The following is a 22,248-nucleotide window of genomic DNA, read 5'->3' as shown; positions in this document are numbered from 1 at the left end:
TGCTTTTTTTTTTTTTTTCTTGCTGAGCTTGAAAGTATAACTGAATATTTTTCATGGTAAAGATTTACCAGGGGATGGCAAAGTCAAAGGATGGCTTTTATTGCAGCCCAACACACATCACAGTGATACATGCACGGGCACATATCTCCACTGCAGCAAATACTGGAGAGGTTTCTCTGGCCTTGAGCCCAGAAGTATCCTGTTGTGAAGATTAAGGCGGATGGAATCTCATATCCAGATAATGGTATTACAATAATACAACACTATTCACACTGCATTTACTCAGGGGGAACAAAAAAAGAGAACATTACATTTATGTTAGCACACCGGTGTTAAATATCAGTTTATTCAACCCTGGCTTGTTAACAGCAGTTCACTTAAAGAACACAAGTGAGGAAACGTGTGTAGATAGTAAAATATTTTAATTAAATATACAGGAGGTCATATACAAAATGTCTATTTTTTGTCTTGCTTGCCAGCTGGGTGATTGGTAAACAGATGGCTACTGTATCAAAAACACTTTCAGGATGCACATGAACAAAAACAACATAGAAATAAAAAGAGTATCCTTATACTTAAACTGTAGTGTTTGTTTAAATCTAACAGGATCACCGTGACCTTGAAACAGAGCAAACAAGGACACAGCTAGATTGTGTAACCAACGTTTATACTGTTTTTTAATACTATTTACAGAGTATAACCGTTTATATGATAACAACCACGCCGTACTATCTACAGTGTTATTTACAGAGAAAATAAGACAAGAGAGGGGTGGTCATGAATTGATCCCGTATGAATGATCTGTACAGGAGCCAGCACTAATGCCAGTTTTCCCTACACACAGCAATGTACAGTACTTAACCAGAAATCAATGTCTTTATCTAAGTATTCAGTAAAACTTTACACATTTTTTTCTTATTTTGAAACACATGTTGAGCATGTATTTTGACTATCCTGGATTGCAATTATAGTGGTTGTAAAAGCCAAAGCAGGTGCTCTTTCCACCTTAGGCTATGAAGCATGGTGTGCATACTTTACGGAGTCTGGTACCTTTTCATCACTGCTAGAAGACACATGCCCTGCGGATGACAGACACCAGACCTGTGTCAATATTAGCTACCAGTAAATCTTTTGCAGATTCTTCTACAATCAACTGCAGTTAAGCTAAGTAAATAAATTCATTTAAGCTCAAAGACTGACCTTTACAATAAAGTGGATTTTATTTTTTTTAAATCATACATTTTGTGTCTAACCTATCAGGTCTGGTGTCTGAGCCAAATGTGCCATATTGTTTTTTGTATGAGTGTCTGACAGTAATATTAATATTCCTACCCTGCTACAGGAGATAAACCTTAACAACTGTAGTGCTAACTCTAATGCAAGACCGCGAAAGGCACAGATATTTGCAAAGCAATAATATCTTAAGTGACAACATTCCTATTAAAAATCATACAGTGAGTCTTTTCAGCGTGTTGAATAAAAGACTCTGTTCACCCAAAAAGATAAAAAAAGAGCTTTTCAAGTCAAGAACAAAAAGATGAAATGCTGATTTCTTGTGGTGAGCATTCCACAGCAGACGGCTGCTTCATTATGCTGGTCCTACAGACACAAACAAGCTGCTACAGTCAACTCATCACAAAGGGTGTTTGGGGGTCAAATGACTTTCAATTTCGACATTAAACCTGCTATTGTTAACTCGGACGAAAAAAACATTCATGATTTATCAACAGATTAAAAATGAAAACTGCTTGTGTTGTGTGATCGGAAATGAATTTAGCGAGTTCACACCTGAACTGATCAAAAAAGTGAGTCTACAGTACATCTGGTACACAGAGCACCTCTGAGTGTTTCGGTGAAGCTATAATCTGTGTTATGCAGCACCGCAGTGAGTGTTAATGTCTATTCCAAAGAGTCCAGGTGGATTTGCTGTGGCACAAACAGGCAACAGCTTTCAGCGTGGAGACATGTAAACAGATGCAACACAAGTGGCTGCCCAAAAGTGTAATAATGCGCTAAACAGCTGTTGAAGATTACCTCTAGTTATATAAAGAATTTCATTTACGTCGTGATGTTACTCGTAGTGTTTCTAAGCAAAAAAGTTTAGCCCTCAGTCGCAGTAAACAAATGGCTTTTCTCTGTTGCCCTCCAATTTTCACACATCCAGAGCAACGACCTGACTTGTGGTGACCAAGAACGGCAAACTGATTTGTAAGCACATACACATGAGCACTGTGCAAATAAGTATACAATGACAACAACAATAAAGATACAGTAATTGGTGATAAAAAAAAAATAAAGAACAGTGCAAAGAATATAAACAAATGCATACACAAATAAAAAAGAAAATGGAATTTCCACTCTGCATCAGTCTGTAATCAGTCAAGGTTCATAATCAGTGTTTTCTCTCTACAGTCCCCGAGCAAGAGAGACGGAAAGAAGCCGAACAAGTTTCTGAGGATGAAAAAGAAGACGAAGAAGGAGAATTCAATTCTCCTCTCTTCCTCACAGTCTGGTGCTCGGGTGTACTGACGAAATCTGAGGTGGTGGGAGGGTGGAGAGAGGGTACAGGTGGTGCAGCAGGTCTCCATACAGTGCTGCCCCACCCGGGTGCCTGTAGAAGTGGTGGGGGGAGGCGGTTGAAGCTAGCAGCTGCCTGTGCAGCATCATGGAGTGGAAAGCTAACGGGGGCATAAGGGGGGACACGGCAGACTGGCTCTTCAGGTACTGCAGACCTGGGTGTTGCCCGAGTCCGTCCTGCGCTCCTGATGAGACTAGGCTGCCGTGCGGGTACATGCCTGGGTAGAAGGTCGCGGCGTGGTGCGGGGGGTAGGTGGTTGCAGGGTGGCCTTCGGGGAGGTGGTTGTTGAGATGAACGCCATGGGCTGGCTCGGCTGGTTTTAGCTCCTCCGGGTCGCTGCGTCGGATTGCTCCGGCAGGGTGGATCGGCGTCACCACACGGACTTTCCTCTCTGGGACTTCCTCACCTTCAGGTTCTACTAGGCTCCGCTTACTGGGCCGACTGGGACTTGTGAGGATTGAATCACTCGCTGCTTTTGGGCTGGGATACGGCTGTGACGATGACTCTGCTGGACTCTGTTTCGCAGGAGACATATTCATAGGAGGAACTCTGCACGCCTTAGGGTGGGAATCCATGCTCTGATGCATGATGGGATAGGGGAGGCTGCAGAAGGAGGGCTTGGAGAAGGAAGAGGACAACCTCTGTGAGAGGGGTTTGGAGATTGTGAAGTCTCTGGGCTCGTCTTCAGCTTCTCTCCTCTCGCTGTGCGTTCGAGTCCGCTCGCTGAAGTGCGACCTGTAAGCCAGGCCCTCTGGCTCCAGCCCGCCACAGACGAAGCCCTGGCCGCCTTCACGCTCCCGGTTGAAGTGTTCTCTCCGCTCTCCATTTGGGAACCCGGCCATCCTGTCCTGACTTAGGCAGCTCTCTGTTTGCCGGTACAGACTGTGGAGATGAGGGGAGGAGTAGCAGTCGCCCGCATAGCTGCGGGACTGAGTTGCTTGGCCCTGGAGAAGCGTCTCTCCGTTGATCTCGACACCATCTTGGGCGTGAGGTAGGGGCAGATAGGGCTGCCATGGGAGACTTACTTGTGGCTTGAGGTGATGGCTTGTCCGGCAGCTGTAAGCCTCTGAAAGCTCCCCCGCTGCACTCCTTTCTGACTGGCTGCTGGTGGCGTGTTGGTGGGGCTTGCTGCTCTGGGCGTGCTGGATGACTGACGGCCTGAATATGGGCGCTCCCTCTGGGATATTTCCAACCACCTCATCCTCACCGTTTCTCTTCTCCTTCTCCCTTTCAGATACGTCAGACAGGGAGGACACGGCTGTGAGAGATGGAGGCTGAAGAGGAGATGTAAACGAGAAAGGGTTCGACTCACACACTTGAGAGAGGAGCTTCTTTTTGGCTAATGGCGACATGACACCCTGGCTGGATTTGCAGTAGGCAGCTGTTTGTGTTGACTCCTTCTTAGTGACCCCATAGTCTTCTTTGTCTGCGCTCAAGTCTATACACTCTATATCCACCTGCTTACACATCGGTAATACCTTCCCCACTCTCCCACTGTGGCTTTCTAAGGAGTCTTTAACCCTGGAGGAGGGCTCAGGCAGAGCAACAAGTCCGGGGGGTTTGTTCTGATCCCAGCGGTGAGGCAGGTAGGGATGTTTGGGAATGAAATGCCCTTCAGTTTGCTGTTCACACGAGAGTTTTGCTTGCAAGGCCTCGCTCACTTGCATCCATTCAGACTGGGGACCCGTGCCTGCATGGACTAGTAGACCAGCATGTGGGCCTCTGCAGTCTGGCTCTTTGGGACAGCGCAAGAAGGCCTGCTCCTCTGCCAAGGACTCCTCTTTCTTCAGGGTGAGATGTAACTCTTCCTCCTCTATTACGATTGGTTCATCACCCAGAGATACTTCCTGTTTTATGGCTGGGGACAGCTCGTGATTCTCTGTCTTCCCCCTCGAGTCCTGCATAGAGAAAAATAATAGCTGTTAAAATACCTAGAAAAAAAATAAGACACTTCGATATCTTCTTATTTTTCATTTTCAAAGGAAACAATCAAAAACAAGGTGAATCGTGCGCCAGATGTAGAGAGGCTATAGTGCTCGAAGCGGGGTGGCTAGGGTATTGACTCCAACCCTCTACACTTTCAGCATGTCTTTCTCAAATCTATAATCCCAGTTTCAAATTCTATCCACTATCCTCTCCTCTAAATACACCCCCACATAAATAAATAAATACATAGAAAAAAGTATTGTATAAATTAAAACAAAACAAGATAAAACGTGAATAAGAAAGCAATAATGCCGATAATGGCACCCCCAGTAAATAAATCACAACCTTTTATCTCTTCATCTCATTACTGATTTTCTCATAACCATGTGTAAGTTATTCTTTCAACATGCAAAAGTAAACAAAGGCTGATTCTGTAATTCACTTCATCTGTCACCCACCCTCTAGCAGCAGTTTCAACTAGTTTGAATAAATAATCCATGTTATCTCTGATAGTCTGGTTTGCTTAAATCACTCATAAAGAGACATCAATATTATTTTCAGTCTGTTTCATAACTAGATAAAAAAAATACTCCTTACAGGAGCTTTAAAATGTTTCTAAAGCGAGGGAGGAATATTGAAGAGGCAGCAGTTGTGGGACGGTTGTGACTGACCTGTGATTGTTCTTGGCCTTGCACCATCTCCTCTCTGTCCTTTTTACTCTCCAGCTTGACACTGCCAGGGCCTTTCAATTTCTTGGCCACCACTCCTTTAACTTTGGCTCCCGATGCCTTCTCCTGGCCGCCCTCCTGCTTCCTGGGTTTGGTTAAGGGGAGGGGCTTGTCCGTCTCGCCTTTGATGTGCCTCTCGTAAGGGAGGAGGAGCCTGAGGAGGAATTCAGGCAGAGGAATGCAGATGAGCTATTGGAATTGTCATGTTATGTCATGCGAGCGTGTAAGACACAATATCTGACTTGCAACATAAACTACATTTATCCAAACAATAATTTAAGATTGGAAAAGGCACAAAAAAAGACTAATGGGAAGAGATTTTTTTTTAAAGTACCTTTGCTTTTGTTGTCAATATAAAAGATTAAAACGAAAAGCACAATAACAACTTAAGCATATTATTTGCTGGTACAAAAAAAGAGTGAGCTGCAGTTTTTCTCCAAGCCTGCAGAGTATTACATTCCTTTTTTAACTTTCTGTTTTAATACCTGGCAAGCACTAATAATCCCATTGTAATTAATCTATGTTCGGGGGAAATCCAGGTTCAGTTGTATGCCAGAGTGTGTGTGTGTGTGTGTGTGTGTGTGTGTGTGTGTGTGTGTGTGTGTGTGTGAGAATGTGTATAACCAGTTTTTCCCTGCAGAGACAGATCACATTTGGTATTAGTTAAGCCATCAGAGAGAAGAATATGTGTGTGTAATACAAGTTAGTGTAAAGCAAATGTTGTTGGAGTGAAAATTTGGAAAAATGGAAAGTAAATCATTTAAAGGAAACTATCTTATGTTTACATGAATCTACTGATGACTGATCCCAGAAGCCTTTAAAGTAGTTGCAGTTATAGAGATGGCAACACTGGGCTCTAGTTTGTAACAAAATGTCTTTTAAACATGAATAAATGCAGTTCGACATGATTAAATGCAGAAAAGCTGCGTATGCTCATACTTAATTAAGCCCATACAAAGTGACAAGAATATTCTGCAGAAGAATACATAAAACTATTTTGGACTTCTGTTATTTCTTCTCCAAATACTTCCCTTGACGTTTTTTTCCGTATCTGATGTCATAACTAATGGGGAACATTAAGCTCTGGATAACATAACAATACCCATGTGTAAAATAATGACATGAAGAAACCAGCGAGGGAAACTTTTAAACTTTTATTGCTCCGAAAAAAAGAAAATGGAAATTGGCACTAAACCAGAAATGAGGAACATTGTGGAAGAGGAAACCAGGACAACTGAAAAACTACAACACTTCAATCTTCAATAAACTCCCTCTAAAAAAACCTCACCAGCTCCTCTGTCAGGGTTTTTTTTTATTTTTTTTTACAATAACAATCCATAAAAGCCAGACAGAAACATGACTTTCTCAGTCAAGTGAGAAAAGAAGGTCTTCTCGTGTAACGACAAGAGACGGTTGCAGTATTCTTTTTAAGGGACATGGCGGTAAAACAAACAATGAATCAAGAGCTGTTTCGCCTCCTCTTCAAAAGGAAGGGAAAAAAAAGCCTCGGAGAGTTCAAGAGGCTCTGTGGGATTTTTTGTTATTTTTCCTCTGAACAAAAGTGCTGGCAGGGAAAGCGGTGAAACTACATTTCATACAGCTGGTCTGGCACCAGGCCCCAGGCCAAGAAAGGAAATGTACTATTAAATGTGACTTATTGGAAAGAGGGAGAGAGAGAGAGAGATAGAGAGAGAGAGAGAGGGGTTGTGAAAGAGAGAAGGGGAGGGAGAAAGAGAGAGGGGGAAAGAAATAGAGAGGGGGTGAGAGAGTGGAAGAGGGGATAATGACATGTTAATGAAGAGGAAAAATGATTCTCAATGAAGAATCCTTGAAAACTGAAATAAAAATATACAGTCTTAACTTTAAATAGGAGCAGTTATATTTATTAGAATTACAGAGAAGTGGTTCTCCGGCTTTCTGTAATTAGGCATTCTTTTTACTGCATAGAATAAGCAGGTTTATCAAATGTTCCACAGTTATACCACAGTGGATTACATTTTTTCATTCAACATGTGCAGCCTTCCCATTAGTGATCAAAGGGCTGGAAAAGTGGCATATACATATAGTTAAGCAGGGTGCACTGTTGACTATCACGGTGATCTGTGGGAAAGAGACGACTGCCTTGGCCTGGGTCAGCTTTATGGAATGTCAATATGGTGGGGGTGGGGTGGGGTGGGGGGGGGGGGGGGGGGGGGGGGGGGTCGCAGGCCCCAGATAATGTAAGAGCAGAGCCCGGGAAATTACCAGAGCCTTAAATAGTTCCAAATGGAAAGACAAAGATGTGGGTGAAAAGAGAAAAAAAAAAAAAAAAAAAAAAGAAAAAGAAAAAATGTATCTCAGGAAGCTCCCAACATTGTTGGAATTATTTGCTTTGTTATGTTTGGAAAAAAAATCTATAAAAGTGTTGCTTGTAAAAGCTATTTTTTCTATTTATTTTATGACCTTCACTTCCAAGACATACACCTTTTGTTTATGTATTTTCTAAAGGCTGAATAAGCAAAGAATGTTCAGGCTACAATACTCACTCCTTTTTAACACTGCTTTTAAAAATGTGTGAATCCCATAGTGTGAATCACTAGAAATTTCAAGAAGTGTATATATATATATATATATATATATAACTTAGTCATGTTCATGTATTATAGAACGTAAAATACAATACCGCTTATATAAGTAGCAATTTCCTCCGAGGAAGGGGAAAGGTTGATCTTGGCAGCCTCTGCACTAGTTGAGAGGAAGCCAGGTGTAGTTATTAATTTGAGCCACTAGGGGGCATGTGTAGCACTGAGAGATTCCAGGAAAGAATTTCATTAAGGCGGGAGGACAGGCAACATTTTTATGAGGTCAATAAATACTTAACTTCCTCTCATGCCAATTTATCAGCCAGCTTTTGTTTAAGCAGCCGTTTTCCATGTTGATAACAAGCAACAAAAATATGCAGAGAGGAGATTAGACGTTGAATGGACATAAATAGCAAATGGCTCATGTAATTAATGTGGAAAATATTACTTCATATAGACATATAATACTTTATATATGACGGATGTGTCTTCAGTGAGATCAATAACAGCATAAAACCACCACATCAAACCACAACTGTCTACTAAGCAGGTCTGTGCCTTTGAAATAATGGATTGCACACAAAGCACCTCCTCCTAAAAAACACAACTTGGCAAAAACAAGGTGACTTTACCAGCAATGTGCTGCTCTCATCTGAGTTTTGTGTTACAGGAACAAGCAGTGTGCTACAATCCAAGAAATGCCTAAGTCACCAAATAAGTGGAAAAAGCCTGCAGGCTGTTCCATTTCAACAGCTTCCCTCCCATCCGTGCTGAAATTAATTTAAACTGGTGTTGTGTTAAGATCACAAGAGCCTCTTCGTGCGTTAAAAAAAAGGGGGAAAAAAAACTATTTAAAGAGCTGGTGGACAAGCCCCGGAGGCTGTAGAAAGATTTCAGAGGGAGAAAAAAATGACTTACTCTTACAAGCCTGCAAGAAAAAGAGAATTAAATGAAAAAAATCAAATCAAATCTTTATCAAATCTAAATGCAATGATTAAGCATCATCACAGCCATGAAGAGAAAACAATAGCTGCAGCAGAGAAAGAGGGAGACAAGATGCCAGCAGACGGATAAACAGACATTGTAGCTGCTCCCTCTGCTTTGGATTCATGCCTCAAAGCCCCTCTTTTGTCTCGAAGCCAAACCACTTGAGGTGACCCTCATTCATGCAGTTAAAACAGAAGGGCAGTGCAGGAATGTATGAAAAACTTAAGTCCTTTGTCAAGTCTGAAAATACCAGATTTAAAATGACCTCTACTGTTCCCCTGGGGGATTGCTCTCATTAGCTTCTGCTGCTGAAGCTTGCAGTAAATGTTTGCCGTAGCAGGTGTGAGCTCAGAGAGCAAACTGTTTAAACTAAATGTGTAGTATTCTGCTTAAAGGAACATCCAAGTATTAATATCCATAAATATATAGCACATGTTCCCTCTTGCTGCCCTACAGTGAACTGAAATCTCTGCAAGAATATCATTAATTTAATTTGCTACACTGAACTAGTTATTCATCTCAGCAGACCTGAATAGATTCTTTTACACTCAGCTGGCTGTCACACGTCAGCGCAGTAATTTGTGATTTCTCGTCGCCACCAGGGAGAGGAACTATAAACCTTTGTATCAATTCAACGCATAAAGAAATTACCCACTATTGTGATTTGTAAGATGGCTGCAGAAGAAGAGGTTTTATCACTGAAAGCTCAATGAAGCATTTTGTCTCAGGGAAACCACTGAGCTCTCAGAGGTTAAAATAGCTGCCTGCTATTTTAGTGTAAAGAACAAGCAGCTCTTTGGCTGCATTCCCACTCAAGCTGAAGTCCAGATTGAGTACAAGAGTGGTGGATATACAGGGAGTTTGGCCAGGCTTTTGATGGGGACGACATGTTGAGACATTGTTTATGGAGCCTTTAAAGAATGCAGACAGAAACCATGTTCTCTTTTGCTTTTCTAACTTATTTCTTTATATTTAATCATTTTTGCTTTTTAAAATCTGTTTGAATTTTTGTCTTTGTCCCTGTATCTCTCTGGCTATGAAATAAATAAAAAGCAGGGAGGGACATGACAGTAACAGTTTCCTTATTGTAGTCCAGTCACTGCTTTACAACTGGAGACCAGAGAGATGGAATCTGTGTTTTAGCAACAATATTAGACGAGGCAAGCTAAAGTGTAATGCGCCACACTTGATGTTTCTGCAATACATCAAGGACAATGCAGAGAGATGCTGACGAGGGCAAGATACCGAGAATCCAGCCGAATGAAATGAAGAAGAAAAAAATCCCCTGCTCTCATAAAATCAGAACTACATTCTGTTCTTTCTTTAGAGTGTGGACTGGCTCAAGGTTTCCTAATAATTATGAGCAGTGAATGTATTTTTATATCTGGAGAGCAGCTTTCTGAATGCGGAGGAACATCGATTCCAGGAGGAATGAATAAAGGCTGAATCAATAAAACATCTAGTCGACTAAAATTGGAACAGGCACGCATCTGTCTTTAAAGAAACACATATCTGCATGATCTGAGTCGGAGAATATTTCACAGACCTCAAACTTTATGTGGCACACATTTAATACTTTTAAGAAGAAATGATACTGTGAAAACACTCATCTGTGTTGTCTGCTATTGCCTGAAATCTCAGAGTTTTTACAGAGCAAATTATTCTAAATAGCTTCTCTGTTGCTATGGATACCCCCTCCCCACACCCCCACCCCTTTCCAAAAACCCCTCCCGTACCAATGCCAACCCCGTTGTGCAATTACATTAGAGTGCCAAAGCATAGTGAGGTATTAAAAATGGGTAACAGGCAGAAATGAAGAGAGATAGTGAAATGTGAAGTTTCTGTAACAAGAGATCACGTAGGAAACCAGGAAGATTAAATATGTAGGAGCTGTTAAAAGGCGCTGACCTGTATAATGAAAGAAACAGCATGAAGTGCAAGAAAGGGAGGGGGAGAGAGGGAGGGGGGGGGGGGGGGGGGGCATAGAGAAAATGGCACAGCAGCACAGAAGCAAAAGGCAGTCTATTTCAAGGTTATTGATGCCATCTTTTTCATGACCTCATTTTTAATTCAGAGCGGCGGGCCCTGACAGCTAATCTCGGGAAACGGTTTAAATAAATATCATTAAAGCTTCCCTGTAGCTGCAGCAGTGAGACGCAGACCTTGGCTTGGACGTCTCTACATTGATTTTTTTTTCTCCCCCCCCCCCCCCCCCCGGCACACTAATGAACGCCACTCTGCGACTTTAAAAAACAGTAACTTTGAAAATGACAATTAGCTGAGGTTATCTCCTGTTCGATTCCAGCTATGTAACTCCATTACTAGCAGTGATTATTACCTGCTCCTGGACAGCATAAATACAGTGATTATGCCCTCGGCTCCATCTTTCACAATAACATCTCCTAGGAAACCATTTCACATGATTTGACCATTGGGGCTATAAAAGGATAATGTGTATAATTTGAACTATGGGCTGCATTCTTGTGGTTATTCAGACTTTAACGCAAAGACAGCCACAAATAACCACTTAATTTAAAGCAATTATGTCCTGACATATTATATCCCTTCTTCCTGCTTCATTTTTTTTTTTACTTAGTTTATTTAGTAGTGATCCTTCTGAGAAAAGAGGAAAACATAAGTGCTGTTCCAGTTTGTACACCGTACATTCTTCCCTGTGAATTATATTTCTGTAGCACATTGACTAATGATTAAAGGTGGAAACAAAGACGCCCCTGGGGAACAAACACACACTTCAGCGAGCCCACAAACAGCCTCATTCATCATGCGGAGAGAATGGCCGTGTTGCTGAGTTAATACAATGAAGCTAATTGCCCTCCAAGCAGCCCAAACACCGAGGCTCAGCTAAAATTATTCCCCTGAATGGAAAACTTGCTCTTCTTCAGCTGATCTCTCTCTCTCTCTTCTGTTCCCTCACATACACATACACATACACATACACACACGACCAATCACGTCCCCCCCTTCCAGATTTACACCTTCCCTCTCTGTCAGCCTGATATTCACTGCAGTGTGCGGATATTATTGCTTTGTATTGATTCAGCATTATTTTCTCTCAGCTGCTTCTCGGTGGCTGGAGAGGGAAAGGCCAGCGCAGCAGTGGTCACACCTCAGCGCTTCCCACACGCCTGCCTTCCTACCACCACCATATTTACACCTTATAAACTGTTCAACACTGTAGCTTTTCTCAACTGGCTTCAAAGAAATTCCAAGATGAGATGTGAAACGCTAGATAAAACAGTAGCAAAACAAAGCATCAAAGACATATTCTGTCTTTCACAGTAAAATATGTGGCTCGCATCGTCACGTACAGCCGAGTGTTGAAAGTCAAATCTATTATTGCTCTAAATAAGGAACTCCTTCGGAAAAATAACCCTGTTTCAAGCATTGGTTTAACCTTGGGAAAGGAAGCATGTGTTCATGTTTTAGGGAGTGAATAAGAACTGTGGCAGAAACACTGAAAGCACCCTCAGTCGTACGTTTAGAGGCATATTTTATGTACAAATAGTGAAAAACACATAGAAGAGTAAACTTTCACAACTTTGCTTTCACATATTTTTTGGGGGAGAAGCATCTCCAGCCTCTGTCTGTGTTTGAAAATGTGCTTACATCATGCAGTCTTGACATGATACAAAGCTGCCTGGTTCCCTCATATTGTCCTGGTGGTGAATCCCTGGATTAGATGTGATTGTGAATGATAGTGTGTGTGTCTCAAGCAGCTGGAGGGATATGGAGAGGGTCATGAGCCTTATGAGCGACCTGGTTATCTATTGTTGGGAGGATCCTATTCGCTGTTTGTTTAACGTTGGCAATGTGGGCGCGTGTATGCATTTGTTTGTGTAAATTTCATGCCCAAAACTCCCTCGGGATCATATAAATATGCCTTTCCTTCGGTTCTGTAGTGGCATGTTTGCGATTCATTTTGCATGCAGCTCAATGTGCTTGCAATGCATATATGGATCCAGGAGTAGTTACTGTATTTGCTGCATATATCTGTGCATATATGCGGATCAAATAATAATTCATAACTTTGCTGTTCTTTCAGAGCTTTTAAATCCTCTTCAGTTTGCAATTTCAGATTTCAGTCCATAATCAGTTCCATTGTGTCATACAAATACTTTTAAAAACAGCTGAATCAATACTAATCATGACAGATTTAGAGCCATAAATACTGTATAAGAGCAGCTAGAGGCAGTGAGGAGTGATTTGAAAACTAAAAAACTAGCCCTCTACCCTCGTCTTCATGTATGTGTAAGTGCATCGACTTCTCCAAATGAGATCAACATTTGTCTTGTAATGTCCTGATGTTATGAATAGAGCATTGTGCAATCCTATTTGATGCAGCTGTGTTGGAGGGGAGGAGTTTAGTCACTCTGGGCGATGCAAACTGTTCCGTATGTGCATGCATAGCAACAACTTGTATAATATGTAACATACATAATAACTCACCTCTCGTAGTGTCTGCGTGTACACGTGGCTGCACTCGTGCTGCTGGGGTTCCCGCCCAATTCATCATACACATGCTTCCACTGTCTGCGGACCGTGATCTAGGGGAGACAAAGAGGAATAAGACAAAGGGGAAAAGGGACACAGAGACAATGAGATTAATGTAGAGTTGGAGGAAATTAAAAAAACATGAAGTGGAGGAAAGAAAAAGAAAAACAGTAAGGGGTTGACATCATTTTGAGGTCTTGGGGAGTTACTGAGTCATGATGTTCCAGTTATTGAATCCTACAACACTCAATTCTCTAACATAATAAGCTCTGTTAACATCATGCAGTCAGTTGTTCCTGCTATAACCCGTTATCCCCTAACAGATGACAGGCTTCAACACAAAACGCAGAACTGCAGGCCGCCACCAAGCTAACAAAGCCTCTGCATGAAATGTGAGATAATCAGCTGCAGATATGAGGCTTTTAAAAGGGATATGAGCCATGAACACATGAGCTGTATCCTGTTTATGGTCTAGTCTGGCTGTCTTGTTTGGATGACATTATAGCAGCTTGCTAATGAAGAAACAGGCGTGAGCAGTATACAACAACATCAAACCTTGACTAGAAACAAGTCACACATGAATAGTGAATGAATAATCAGCAGGTAAGGCTTGCCAAGTGAAATGCCTCATACGTTCTTTCTCACTTTGGTTGTGTATGTGTGTCCAGACAGTATATGTGGGTATACATGTGTGTTTCACTTCATCACCAACAAGAGGAAAAAATGAGCGATTTGACCAATTTCCGTCTGACTAGAGCAGAGCAGAGCAGAGGAACATATGTTTTCCAGTCAGAGGGGGTTTTGAAACAACGGCATTATTTTTGTTAAATGTGGCTCAGAGCGAGACTTTCTTCTTGGGAAAATAGTGACCGACCTCAAAGGGGCAAAAGGAAGGCAGAGAGAGAGAGAGAGAGAAAGCGAAAAGGAGGAAAGAAGGGAGGAAGGTGGCAAGAGAGGACAGGATAATAGAGGGGAAGGAGAAGAAGATGGGAAGGAGAAAGCGAGGGGGGTGACAGCAAAAAGAAGGGAGAGACTTTCAAGAGAGAGTAGGAGTATATTGCCACATATGTGAATACTTACCAGCTCATATCCTCCGAGTTTCTGAGCAGCTTGAAACATGGTCCAAAGGTTGACTGTGGGAGACAGAAGACAAACAAGGCAGTCAGAAACTCTGGGAAAGGACTTGAGCTGAAACACATAACGTCATGTACAGTCATTACACCAGAGAGCAGGAGATACATACAGTACTGGAGGAAGTATTTACATCCATTTGTAAAAGTACTAATTAGTTTATTGTGATGCATAACATTATTGAGTTATGAGTTACTTTTGCATCCATATGTAAGCAGTTTCTGTATGTTGTAGCTAGTGACAGAAAATGTATGCACTATTTTATAGATATAATTATCTTATATCATTTTATAACTAATACAGCATCTATCTACAATGTAATATTACTAAACTGATGACGTATGTGTTAGCGCAATCTAAGACTGAGAAGTAAGAAATAACTATAACTGTGAAATCCCAATCCGATTATTAGATACAACATCATTACTGCTTCATTGACTATCATTATAAATGACGTGAATAGATACATACAGAGATGTATTCATGTACAGAATAAAGAAAACAACAATGAAAGTTGAAAATTCATGAGCGATATTTTACACAAGCAAACTCACACAGACAGACAGACAGACAGACAGACAGACAGATAGACAGACAGACAGACAGACAGACAGACAGACAGACAGACAGACTGACAGACAGACAGAGAAAAGACAGACAGACAGACAGACAGACAGACAGACAGACAGATAGACAGACAGACAGACAGACAGACAGACAGACAGACAGACAGACAGACAGACTGACAGACAGACAGAGAAAAGACAGACAGACAGACAGACAGATAGATAGAAGAGACATTGATCAAACTCATATTTTTTTTGTATCTTCTCAAAGGATGAGGGTAATTATATATTCCTGGACTGGCACAATGAAAAACAGCTTTTTATAATTTTCACACAAAGCAAAGCTGCTCTCAAGCTGAAAGGATGTAAATGAATATTGAATATTTGTACAATATACCACTGTGTGATACAATACAGCATATGCTTCATCCTGACAAAAAGATTTGTTAACCCTCAGCCGCAGCCTGCAGGTATGAATGAAAACCATTACAGCCATCAAACGCTTGGCAATATGCTCAAACTTCTGTTTGAACTAATGCAAATTCGTTTGCATTGATTTCCCCATGCAAATTCCACATGACAAGCCATATCAAAATATGAGTCTTGTGTAACATTTTCCTAAAAATAGCAATGTGAGCTTTCAGAAAACCTTCAAACGGCTGTCTGTCTTTGGGAGGAAATATGTTCCACAAACAAAGAAGCACAGGTTCATTGGAGGACTTTTTTTGTGCCAATGACATTTGTATTTGCTTTCTGTAACATCATTGTTTAACATTTTTATATGACGGCCTATAAATAAGAAAAAGAGGCCTCGCCTTGGGAGAAATCCATCAAAATTCAATCTGTGCGTACACAAAGCCTTGCATTTGTCAAAATGACATTTTCCTATCTCCGCATTTGACAGCATTGATTTTTTCCTTCCCTCCTCTCTGCGACCGTTGTCAATGCACGGGTGGAATAACAAAGGGAGCTGGGTAGGTTTTTCTGTTTGAACTGAGCACTCCAGTGTATTGTGCTTTCTGACTGGAGAAACAGAAAGATGGTCTATTTAACTAGCTTGTTATGCATCGACTGTAATTACCACAATAGCACACGGGGACGGGGAGGGAACAGAACAGATAAAGGAAATGAGCGAACATGCCTTTTCTTAGATGTCTTGTCATTAGCAATTTCTTTTCTTAATTCCCCTCTATTTGGCAGGGGCAATTATCACTGAGATAAGGATGACAAAACAGGAACACAATGCAGCCTCAATGACACACCGATGGTACGGCAATTAGACAACCAGGCTGAAAGAGGGAGACAAATTGGAACTGATGTTCACAATCACATGCTGATGCCCGAGCAGCGAAGCACACACACACAGGGCTGAAACAATCATACACACCCAGTAACCCGTTAATCTTGCACATCAAGGGCATTCCAAAAATACAATGCAACCACAACTACTTCTAGTTTATTCCTCCTGAATCCACTATTGCTCGTTTCTTTCAACACCTCGACTGCACCCGTACGACTTCAATGGCAGCAGCTGTAGAGCAAAGTCAATATTAACCAAGTGATAAAAAATAGAAGGACAGCAACTCGCATGAATAAGCTGCAGCAGAAAACTGTTTTCTCCTCCCTCTGTGCTGTAACAGTCAACTATTTTCATTTCATTTCCTGTGATTCAGGCTCTCTTGTGCATTCAGCCTCTCTGAAAGGGTTTATAGAGGTAATTTAAAGCCAAATTTTATTTTTAAGAGAAAGTAGTTAGCAGAGGACTGTTGAATGGAGCCACTTGGAGGTGTTTTATACAGTGTATGGAAAAAAAAAAGAAAAACACCTGAAGGTTTTTCTATATTTCTTTTACAAGATATATATTGTTTAAAATGTATCAAACATCTTCTGTAGCCATCTGATTGTTGTTCTCCCTGTTTTAAAATCCTTCATGAATATTTATACATTCAACTGTTGGTGCATGCACATCTGTGTGTACGTTGTTGCATTGAGTTGCTATTTTCGCTCGAATGCTTTTGTCTGATTAAATAGGTTTTGATTAATGTGTTTACATTTTATGTTAAGAAGATAAATAGACCTAAAAACGACCACACAACAGAATGGCATATTCAAATATAGTTCCATGCGTCACTCATTGAGTCCTCACAAAGAAAAGTGAACCTCCCACTATAAGCCGCACCCATTTCAAATACAGTCAAGATACATACCATCACAGCATTTTTTTTAAACATGATCTTGGGTTCTTTCACCATAGAGTAGGACACTTGATAGAATAGGAAACAAGGATTAGAGAGTGGGGAACCACATGCTGCAAAGTGCAAAGGGATGGAGGACAATATTTAACTACGTATACTACTGAAAAACTTTCAGACAACATACAACATAAGGAACTAAGGTCCTACCTGCTAAGGTAGATAACCAATCATACTTTGGGACAATGTGGAGGGTCTAACGATGCCTAAACCGCTCCCTGGATCAACCCCTAATATCATCATCATTAGTGAGCCTTTAATGTCGAAACAAGAATATCAGTTAGTCTGAATTTATGCAAATATTACAATCATTTTAAATGTCAACTTTGCCAATTAGGGTTTGCATTTTGTTAAACTGATTACTTGATGTTATTACAGGCGTGTGGTTAAGATGCTCGTTGGTCTCACTTCAGCACCTTTGCACTAAGATGTTTAATGCATACAAACCCTGGAGTCAAATATAAATTCAGCATGTGAGCGAGTCGGGCAAAGAAATAGGAACTGTGTTACACCAACACCGACATTACTGGAAATAAAAAGATGTTGTGAGCCACTGCAGATTGACTGAATTTCAGTGTTTCATGTGTCTCTGCTGGGCCGTAAAGAGCTACAGTTGTATTGCTTTAAAAAAAAAAAAAAAAATCAGGTAAGGCTGCACAGCAGGGAGATGAGGTTGAGTTTAGTCCAGGGATTCAGATGGGTTTTTTTGTAGCCCAGCCAACAAAGCATGGGTAAGTCTGGTAAATCATTCAACCATCTGTTGCTTTGTTAAACTCCAGAGGACTCCATAAAAAGATTATTACTCAAACGCAACTAAAATAACATAATTTCAATTTTCCTTTGCGGGAAAGCGAGTTCTTTGATCTTTTAATGCATTTGTAGTGAGTTTAAAGGGAAGAATATGAAAACGGCGCCTGATTACATCTAAGGGTTTGTTGTATTAATTATGATGTGTTTTCCTTTTTTTTCCCCCTCCTCTTTACATGTGCTGATGTGTGCTCACTGCCAAGGACGAAGTTTAAACAGCATGATTTCACCATTTAATGAGGGCCTTGCTTATGATGTGTCTGGTTTTCAGATTCAAAGCATGTACTGTATGTAAAACAGTTGGCGTGTGGACCTCGACTTTATTCTCAGTTTAAAATCGAGAAATGCCGAATAAAAGTAAAAGCATCTTGGGTATGTAATTCTCCCTTTGTCTCTCTTTCTCTCTCTTCATCTTCTTCTCTCGATCTCCCTCAACCACAATGACCTATTTAAGCAACAACATGTCGGCAGTCAAGATGACAGGATTGTCAAAATACCGTGGTGAGGTTAGAAGAACGAGGCGACCACAGCTTACCTTCGTGTAATAGTTAGAGTAATGACTTTTTTACTGTGCTACAAACTGTCCCTGTTAAATCCAATAGACATCTCTCTCTCCCTCTCTCTCTCCTGCGTCTCATTAATTTGCTGATGTTGTCGCCCCTGATGTGAACGGCTAAATCTTTCCTGGCTTGTTCGACATGAATGCAAATGTGATTTCCTCCCTTGAATAAAAAGTGAGAGAAAAAAAAAAGTAGATTTGAAAGCCACAGTTAGAGATGAGTACCCACGTTCTTACCTCGAGATCAAACGCATAAAACAAACACATTTCTTCAGTTTCAGGAGACCAGAGTGTGCCCTTTATGATGTTTATGTGCATGTTTCTCCTCTTTGTACTGTGCACACCTGGTGCAAGCTAAGCATCCGACCTATATTAGAAATCTTTCATCTCGGGCAGACGTGTTTCCCATACATGTGATGTTCTTTTTGCTCTGTTAGAGGACGTTCTCGGCCTTCACAGGAAGCCCCTTTGACAAGTGTGAGAAGATACTCTCTGCTCAAATAAAAGACAGCCAAAAATGTGGTGTGACAGCCAGCCTCCAGAGTCTTTTACAAACCACTAGATGGGATTTTTTTCTCTCAGCATACACAATTATTCCTTAAGTTTATTATAACCGCAGAATGAATGTGTGCTGTTTTTTATTATAGTTTAACAGTGGTGTAATTTAGAGTTTTTTGGGCATAATGCCTCCAGCAGTTGGCAGCCATCTCCACTTTTTCCCCTTAAGCTCTCATATTGTGAATAGTTAGGACAAAGTCTGCCCTTGACTTGACTGAAAGGCAGCTACTGGTTTCCTCGTGTGATAACAACAGGGGGGCACTGTAGATAACATGTGGTCAGAGCTGATGATTAAAATCCACACTGGGTTTTTCCCTGCATGGATTTTAATGATTTACAGAGTGCCTTTTCACTCTGATATTTTAGCTCTAATTTGAAACATACACTTCAGATTTTTTTGCAGACATGTAGACTTTTTAGGCTACAGATTAAAGATTCAGTTTTTTTACAGGGAACAAAATAGATTTTGATACTTTTTTCTGCCCCAATGAGGTGTATTTACACTTTTTACAATATGACCCTAAACTTAGAGTAAACCCAAGTAAATGTAACCATCAAAACTTTACTATACAACCCTTTGTTTAAACATTGCCGGGGAGGGAATAAAAGAAAAAGTTTTCCTACTCACTCTGTTTGAAACCAAGGAAGGGGATCCTCTCTATGGGCGTGTCTCTTTCTTTCATGTACTTATAGAGCTCTACTAAGAAAGCCTGCTCCTCCGCTCGGTTCTCCTCTGATGTTTCCTCCTCACTCCTCTCCTCCTCGTTCCTCTCCTCCTTGTCCTTCCCTCGCTCCTTCTCCTCAGCTGAGGATCTCTTGCTGAGGCCGTTGGCCTTGTGTTTAGCTGCAGGAGTTATTTTTCCGTTGGGTATCGTTTTACAGCTGGGTTTGACCTGCGGAGACAGAATATCAGTGGATGTACTTTTAGATGTAAATAAACCTTCAGCGGAGTGTTTTTTTTTACAAAAAAGATTTCAGATACTTTGGATGAAATGGGTTCAGCACAAACAAATCTCCTTACAGGCCACGAAGGCAGCCTCTCATTGATTACCCATGGAGCAGCTCGTCTTGTCATCACAGATTAGGCACAGATTAGTTTGACTCCAGCTACGGGAGAGAATTGCTAATATTGATTCAACTGCCCAAGGTCGTAGGAAAAACAGCCATGGAAGGGCTTTTAAGGTAGATATTTCCTTCTCTTTGAATATTACAACCAATGTCAGATAAGGGCTCGATAAAAAGCATTAATACAGGAACACAGAATCAATGACTCAAAGTCTTTTTAAGCAGAAAGAGCTGAAAATCATTAATCAAACGGATAACACACATTTACAAATACAATGTGATGATCTTATAAAGAAAAACTCTACAAGTACCCTCATCAGATGATAGGATTTAGTTTGTAGATTACTTATTCTTCTATTTAGACAATTCTGCTTCCTGTTTTTTGAGTTTGCAATGGAAAAAAAGTGTAATCATCTTGCTCCACTGTGGGATCATGTTGCTCTTGTTTACATTACTATAGAGTGTTGAGAGACGGAGGGAAGAGTCACAGACTAACAGAACGCTGCTTTACTAGCAGGCTTTTATGACCCATCTATCAATGAAGATAGTGGTCAGATGAAAACTAATTATATTGTTAAACAGACAGACTAGTAAAAATGCCAACATGCCTTTTAGCTTGCGATGTTAAGGCTCTACTGCTTGTTTTAGCCTCATGTGAGGATATGTTCATCACTTCTGGTAGGTAATCAAAACAAGTCAACTTAGTGACTTCAGGACTTCAGGAAACTGAAGATAAAGATTTTTTGTTAATCAATTAAATGATTAGCAGATCATTCAATACTAATAATAATCAGATGCAGACCTCAAAGTCTTTTACCTAGCGAGCCATAAAGGATACATTTGTATGAAAAGAGCACTATATTTATGATCATGTAAAAAAAAAAAAAAAAAAAAAACCTAATAAAAGCAGTTCCATAACAAAAAAAGCTAAATCTATCTAGGGAAAAAAACAAGTTTTAAGTAGTTCCCCCTAGCTAAACCCTCTCTTGTAGAACAGGAACAAACAAATGTAACACCTTTGTCACACCAGATCAAATCTTAATGGAACACGAGGCCTTCACTGATGCGTGTTTTACTGCATGTACTGTACAGATTGTAACACTGCTGCTTCTCACAGTGAATTGTTGAAAATTACTCGAGCCTTGTTCTGTAACTGAACATAAAAGGACGACCTGGAGAGCAACGCTATAGTTCAGGCGACACATGTTACTGCAGAGCTGCTACATGAAAGGATACTTTCAGCTACTGTTTACTTAACTACACTGTTTAGGTCATGTACTCTGTTTACATGACAAAACATTTACATGCACTTATGAAGACTAATCTGCAGCACATTATGATATATGGCCTCTTTATGGTCATCTAAGGTCTTTATATCCTGTAAGATATTTTCATTTTAGTTATGATCTTATCTCATTTATTTTTTCCTACCTTAGTAGTAATTCTTCCTTCTGGGCTGCAGGGGTCCTGTGCTGCCACTGCTGTTGACCCCAGTGCGGACCCCACTGACCCCTGACCCTGAGAGTCCCTCCTCTGAGAGATGGACAGCTTCTTCTTCCGAGGTCGCCCCTTCAAGTTAGGAGCTGAGAGACAGAAAACAACAACAACAATGACAATATGCATTTTTTGCTGTTGCTGCATTGTGAGATGAAATCACTACCGTTTCGCTGCCAAGTGTGATGATTTTATCTTCAAACAATGTTATTACACAACAATTGAGAGGAGGAATAAGACATATGAAAATGTTTACGGGCAAAATTGCAATGCCTCCATGGGAACATGACTTTAAGCTGTAGAGGACGGAGGCTATGACGGGAACATTTACAATCAGGGAAAGGAATTTCACAGGCCTGCTAGCCTGTAGCTAATTATTTTTAAACTGGATTAGTGCAACATTTGTGCTGAATGGGGGAGCGGGCTGCCAAATTGCTCCAATGTGCTAGTAAACACGATCCTCAAGTTCCCTCTCAGCCTCGAAGAGAAAATGTATTCAAATTCAGACAGATGTATTTTTAAGA

At 40.8% G+C, this 22,248-nt stretch overlaps 1 protein-coding gene across 2 annotated transcripts in view; it reads right to left on the bottom strand.

Moving 5' to 3' along the window:
* Positions 1-405: 405 nt before the first annotated feature.
* Positions 406-22,248, bottom strand: part of arid5b (AT-rich interaction domain 5B) — a 75,944-nt gene continuing 54,101 nt past the window's right edge. For both annotated transcript variants that reach the window (XM_061040086.1, XM_061040088.1), the window contains exons 5-10: positions 21,662-21,813; positions 19,794-20,058; positions 14,373-14,425; positions 13,248-13,345; positions 5,176-5,386; positions 406-4,476 (exon numbers count right to left, since the gene is read on the bottom strand). In XM_061040086.1, the coding sequence (XP_060896069.1) occupies positions 2,503-4,476; positions 5,176-5,386; positions 13,248-13,345; positions 14,373-14,425; positions 19,794-20,058; positions 21,662-21,813 (2,753 nt within the window). In that variant the 3' untranslated portion in view covers positions 406-2,502. The remainder of the gene's footprint in view (positions 4,477-5,175; positions 5,387-13,247; positions 13,346-14,372; positions 14,426-19,793; positions 20,059-21,661; positions 21,814-22,248) is intronic.

Source organism: Labrus mixtus, chromosome 6, assembly GCF_963584025.1.
Source record: "Labrus mixtus chromosome 6, fLabMix1.1, whole genome shotgun sequence".
Taxonomy (NCBI): domain Eukaryota; kingdom Metazoa; phylum Chordata; class Actinopteri; order Labriformes; family Labridae; genus Labrus; species Labrus mixtus.
Note: the sequence above shows the minus strand (reverse complement) of the source record. Positions and strands in the feature narration are given on the sequence as shown.